Below are 5364 nucleotides of genomic sequence, written 5' to 3'. Positions count from 1 at the left end.
TTTAGGATGAGATGTGATGGACTGAGTCTCCAGAGGAAGACAACACATGAATCTGATGAGAATAATGAGCTCTAGACTGAGCACACAACAGAAGAAGTGGACTTTCACCCTGTTCCTGTACACATTAACATGCTTCTTATCACTAACCAGCCACAATAAAGTACTGCAGAACAACTGGCAAAAAGCACATTTATATAATTTAGTATGAGATGCACAGATAGATCATAGAGACTGTGTATGTTCCCAAACTAGTAAATATATATATATATATAAAAACTCTCAACCCCATTTAAGGGTAATAATTTAGATTTAGATTCAACTTGATTGTACAGAGCCAATGAAACTAGCCCTAACCCTAACCCATCTAACCAGAAGTGCCAACAGTAAATGTATATAAATAAATAAATAAATATTGGAGTGTAAAATATGAGGTAGGCCTACAGGGACCTTTTAAAAATGTAATTGATGTTTAACAAATTAAAAAAGGCCTATTTGAGGCTTACCTGAGGCCTATTTGTAGTGCTAAGGCTCAGACCGATTGGTGTTCTGGTTTCTTTGCAAGTGTTTTCAGGTTTGTATGTAAGTGCCTACAATTGCCAGATGAGTTTTGAATTTTGAACAGTGTTTTCCCAATGATAACAGGCGATTTCGTTTATGAACAAAGTGTCTAAATAATGTATGAAAATGTGTGTAGTGTTTCGCAATAAGTGCAAAGTTGACAATGTGTTTAAGCTATGGTTACACTGTGTTTACGGTATGCTACAAGAAGTTTAGGTATTAAGGCTTTGGTCTAAGCATTCGGTTTTAACGTGTAAGCAATGGGCAAAAACTGTATGTTCTGATAGCAGGACTTTTATTTTGAACCCGCTGAGTCGTGTAGTTGTGAGAGCGTTGTTATGCAGTTGTTAAGGTGTTCTGATTGTTGTTTAGCAGTTGCTGTGTGGTTGATAGGGTATTGCTAGGCATTTGCTCATTGACACAAGTGAAAACGCCCACATACACACACATATGAAAAGACAATCACGACAAAAAAAGGTGGGGGGAAAGAAAAGAGAAATAAACACGTTTAAAACAACAGAACTTTTATTTTGAAATCATTCTTCTTTCCTCCATGTTGTTGTTTTCAGTTTTCATCGCTCTCAGCATCTCATTCTCATCTTCCTGTTGAATTCATGCTAAAGACCGGCATTTTTCCGACATGAGAGCTGTTCCCACATGGATCGATAAAGTGCACGACCGGGATAAGGTTGAACAATGGTGAGCGCGTCACTGCTTTTCTAGACACCACTGCAGAACTGTATGGATGCGGCTAGCAACCGTTGCTATGTAAACAATATAAGCACCAATGACCAATCTTGAGAGTTATATGTGATTTCTGCCTGTTTTTATTTATTTATTCTCCATAACATCGCAGTTTTACTCATTAAACATAATTTGGGGCATTATTATATTTCTCTTTCGATTTAATCTGCAATCTGAGCTCTTCACATTCGCTGATCTGAACTTCATCTCTTGATCGTGTTGTTCCAGTCATTAACCTGTCTGTCTGTCTGTCTGTCTGTCTGTCTGTCTGTCTGTCTGTCTTTCAGCATTTATGATCTCGCCTTCAGACCCGATGGATCTCAGCTCATAGTAGCGGCTGGAAATCGAGTTCTGGTAACGAATCTCCGCAAACACACATTTCTAATGATGTGACTGACTGCAGCATCTGCGCATGCGCACGAGAGAAAGCCCGAAACATAAATAAATAAAAGAGCAAAGACCTGCATAAAAATAAAAATAAATACGAGGCAAAAATAAGAGCTCCCTGGTTTTGGTGATGGAATTTTGCTCCAATTTTCTATGCTCTGCCAAAAGCATTCATCACTTTTATTCTTGGAACCTCAACCACACACACACACACACACACACACACACACACACACACACACACACACACACACACACACACACACACACACACACACTTGTTTGTAACATCTTCAAGAATCACAGGAATCCCTCCATGTGTTTTATGCCTTACAGAATCTTGCAGCATTTCTGATGATTATCAGTGTGTAAAACAGTTGTGCTGCTTCATATTTCTGTGGAAACTGTGGTTCAGTGCCATTCATAAGTTTAGGGTCAGTAATGCATTAATTAGTAAAAAAAACAAAACAAAACAACAACTAGTAAATTAATGCTTTTATTCATTAAGGACGCATTAAATTGATGAAGTGACAGTAAAGACATTTATAATGTTACAAAAGATTCTATAAAAAAAAAAAAAAAAAACCCTGTTCTTTTGAACTTTCAATTCATCAAAGAATCCTGAAAAATAAAATGTATCATGATTTGTAACACTGATAATAATCAGACATGTTTCTTGATCATCAAATCATCATATTAGAATGATTTCTGAGAAGGATCATGTGACACTGAAGGCTGGAGTAATGCTGAAGGGTTAGGGTTAGGGTTAGGGTTAGGAAACTGATGTTTCTGGGCAGCTCCACCCGCTCCTTCTGGGTCCCTTTGCCATGACTTTGCTCTGAGAAGGTCCATGTCACTTTTTTGAACCCACAGAGAAAAGGAAGTGTGCTCATCAGGTAAACATTCTTGCGATTCCTGCACTGGGTTACTGGGCCATCACTCATGCAGTGTGGCGATTGGTGATTGGTGAGGTGAGCCAGACAGCACGCTCATCATGACGCAGGACTGTAGGACTGGTGACTCTTAGATGTGTATGCTGTACAGATGTGTGTGCTACACTGGTGTGAGTCTAGCCTGTCTTCGGTTGCCACCAAAATGAAATGCCTGCACTTCAGTGGCCAATTGACCGTTCGCAAAGACCCGCCCCCTTTAGTTACTGTTGCTATGTCCGACAAGCCACGCCTCTCTCACGCCACACCATGTTCTCGCGCAGTGAAACACACATCGAGGAGCAGAGAGGACACAACACACTGAGACAGGACAGACCAGGGTACTTTTGATATGAAACAAAGTCTCAACTTTCAAATTTGCTCATTTTTTAAAGAAATCGAAACAATAAATACCGTTGTGTGGGTCTTTAATGTGTCTGACAGAGCCTCAGTTAAAGCGTCTCGAGAACCCATCATCTCTTCCTTCTAGTTCATTTATAGCATCAAATAAACATGAATGAACATCAGAAGGAATGTTGTTTTAACCGCGGAAAGACGTCACTACACACCGCTTTTCAAGTTCAAATCCACCAACGTTAATCTACTAACTCCTGACTGCTGTGTCGGACAAAAATGGCGGATGGCGGATTATGATTGGTCAGATCGCCTGTCAATCAAACTCCCTGTGAAGGGTCAATTTGCAGGCATAGTTTTCTGAAAAGTCCATGTGGAGAACAGCCTCTTCATCTACACTGTTCTGCCTGGTGGAGACACTTATACTATTAAAGACTTTCAGAAGATCATCCCAGGTCCCATTGTTTGTCTTCTTCACAGTGTTGGTGAATGGCTTATCTCCTTCTACTGTCTTCTGTCTTTCCCACTGTTGCCACATAATCTTTACAGGTTCTTCAGGCACATCAGCCTCAGTCTCATTATAGCAGCGCTTGGCACACACACGGTACATGCAGTGTCTTTGGCTGGGGTCACAGACGATGGCTGCAATTAGTTCAGTGCTTGACGTTTTAAAGGGCCCCTATTATGGATTTGAGCTTTCATGTAGTGTGTAATACAGCTCTGAGTGAATGAAAACATCCTGCAAAGTTTTAAATATGAAAGTGCACCGTATATAAAGTTATTGTCTTTCAAAAGTAAGAGTCGACTCTGAGTCAATGAAATGAATCGTTTTTCAAACGAGTCATAAGCCGCCCGTATCGTCATGACGTCAAGATGACACATTAGCATATTACCCGCCCACTTATTGCGTGCGCAGACACCAGGGAAAACTCCAACCTCAAACCAGCAGCTGATTCCTGTGCACACTGGAGAGCATCATGTCCAGGAGACGATTTTTCAAAAAATCTAACAATAAAAGTGTTTTTTGGCATTTCACTGAATGACATTCGTTTTTGTAACTCAAGATACCACACTATGAAAAGGTGAAATTATCAAATATTTAAGAGCAATAAACTTACCTTGCTGCAGCACCACACGGTCTTCAGGGGGCCCTTTGATGATGTCACAGACTGCTTGATGACTATTGGTTGTTTATTTAATTTCAAAATGCTTTCCTGAGCCTGTTATGCTGCGTTCACACCGGACGCGAATAGCGCGTCAAATTCGCGCCTGCCGCGTCTAGTTTGACGCTTGACCACTCTGTGTTAATTCGCGTGTCTAACGCGCGTAAAAACAAAAGTTTGAAGCGAAATTTACGCGCGTCAGAGGTGAAAGTTTTGCCGGCCATCTTTTTTAGATGTTTATCGAGCATTAGCGTTAGCATTAATCGAGAGAGTCATCGCTCGTATATGCTCTGGAGAGCAGAAACAGCTGCGTGGGGGACATCGTCGCTGTACTCGGGTCCACCAGACCCTCCAGAGGGTTTCAGGAGTTTCACAATTTGCTCCAGGAGCTAGGTTTGGTGGACCTAACGGTGAGGACGCTGACGAGGACAGCGTAGGCCGTGAGGCCTCGGCCTCGAGTGGTCGCTGCCTGACGAGCCCGCGCTCTACAGCCCGGCGCGAGGTTCACCCTCGCCCGCACCCACCTAATCTGTCATTTATTTTTGTTTTGATAATAAATGGAGTCAGCCTCCAAAAGTGAAACCTGTCCTGTGATTTTTGTTTTTATACACTAAATTGTGTTTGTTGTCTTTACATTAGAATAATAATGTTTCATATAATCTAGAATAGATATGGAATAAATAGCATTCAATACAAAATGAGTATCTCTCATATATTGAAATCGAGTTTTTATGTGAAAGATTTGCTTTGTTGTGCATTTTAGTCATATTACAAAATAATTTATTGAGGCCAAACATAAAATAACATTATAAACTGTCACTTCACCACGTGACAGCAGCAAGCAGGCTCCTGATTGGTTAACGCGGCGCGAATTGACGCAGAAGTTCAGATTTTTCAACTCGGGCGGCAGACGCGAATTCGCATCAAACCCGTGAATGCACAAATAGCACTAATAAAATCATTCGCGCGTAACGCGCTTAACGCGCCAGACGCTCAATTCGCGCTATTCGCGCGAACTTGACGCGCGAATGAGGCGTATTCGCGTCTACCGCGCCGCGCTCTACGCCTCATTCGCGCCGCAGGAATTTTTTACGCGCGTAACGCGTCTTTGCATTGACTTAACATTGAAATCACTCGCGCCTGACGCGCTATTCGCGTCCGGTGTGAACGCACCATTCCACTGAATGACCTCTGACAAACTGCAAAAAAATAACAATAATAATATAATA

General features: G+C 41.5%; 1 protein-coding gene across 2 annotated transcripts in view; it reads left to right on the top strand.

The window, feature by feature from the left end:
• The first annotated feature begins 1099 nt into the window (after nucleotides 1-1099).
• The window catches only part of ift122 (intraflagellar transport 122 homolog (Chlamydomonas)), a 57374-nt gene continuing 53109 nt past the window's right edge, over nucleotides 1100-5364 (top strand). For both annotated transcript variants that reach the window (XM_082187378.1, XM_082187377.1), the window contains exons 1-2: nucleotides 1100-1257; nucleotides 1590-1656. In XM_082187378.1, the coding sequence (XP_082043504.1) occupies nucleotides 1199-1257; nucleotides 1590-1656 (126 nt within the window). In that variant the 5' untranslated portion in view covers nucleotides 1100-1198. The remainder of the gene's footprint in view (nucleotides 1258-1589; nucleotides 1657-5364) is intronic.

Source organism: Leuciscus leuciscus (genome assembly GCF_965113295.1).
Source record: "Leuciscus leuciscus genome assembly, chromosome: 13".
NCBI lineage: Eukaryota > Metazoa > Chordata > Actinopteri > Cypriniformes > Leuciscidae > Leuciscus > Leuciscus leuciscus.
This window is presented reverse-complemented; position numbering and strand designations above follow the sequence as displayed.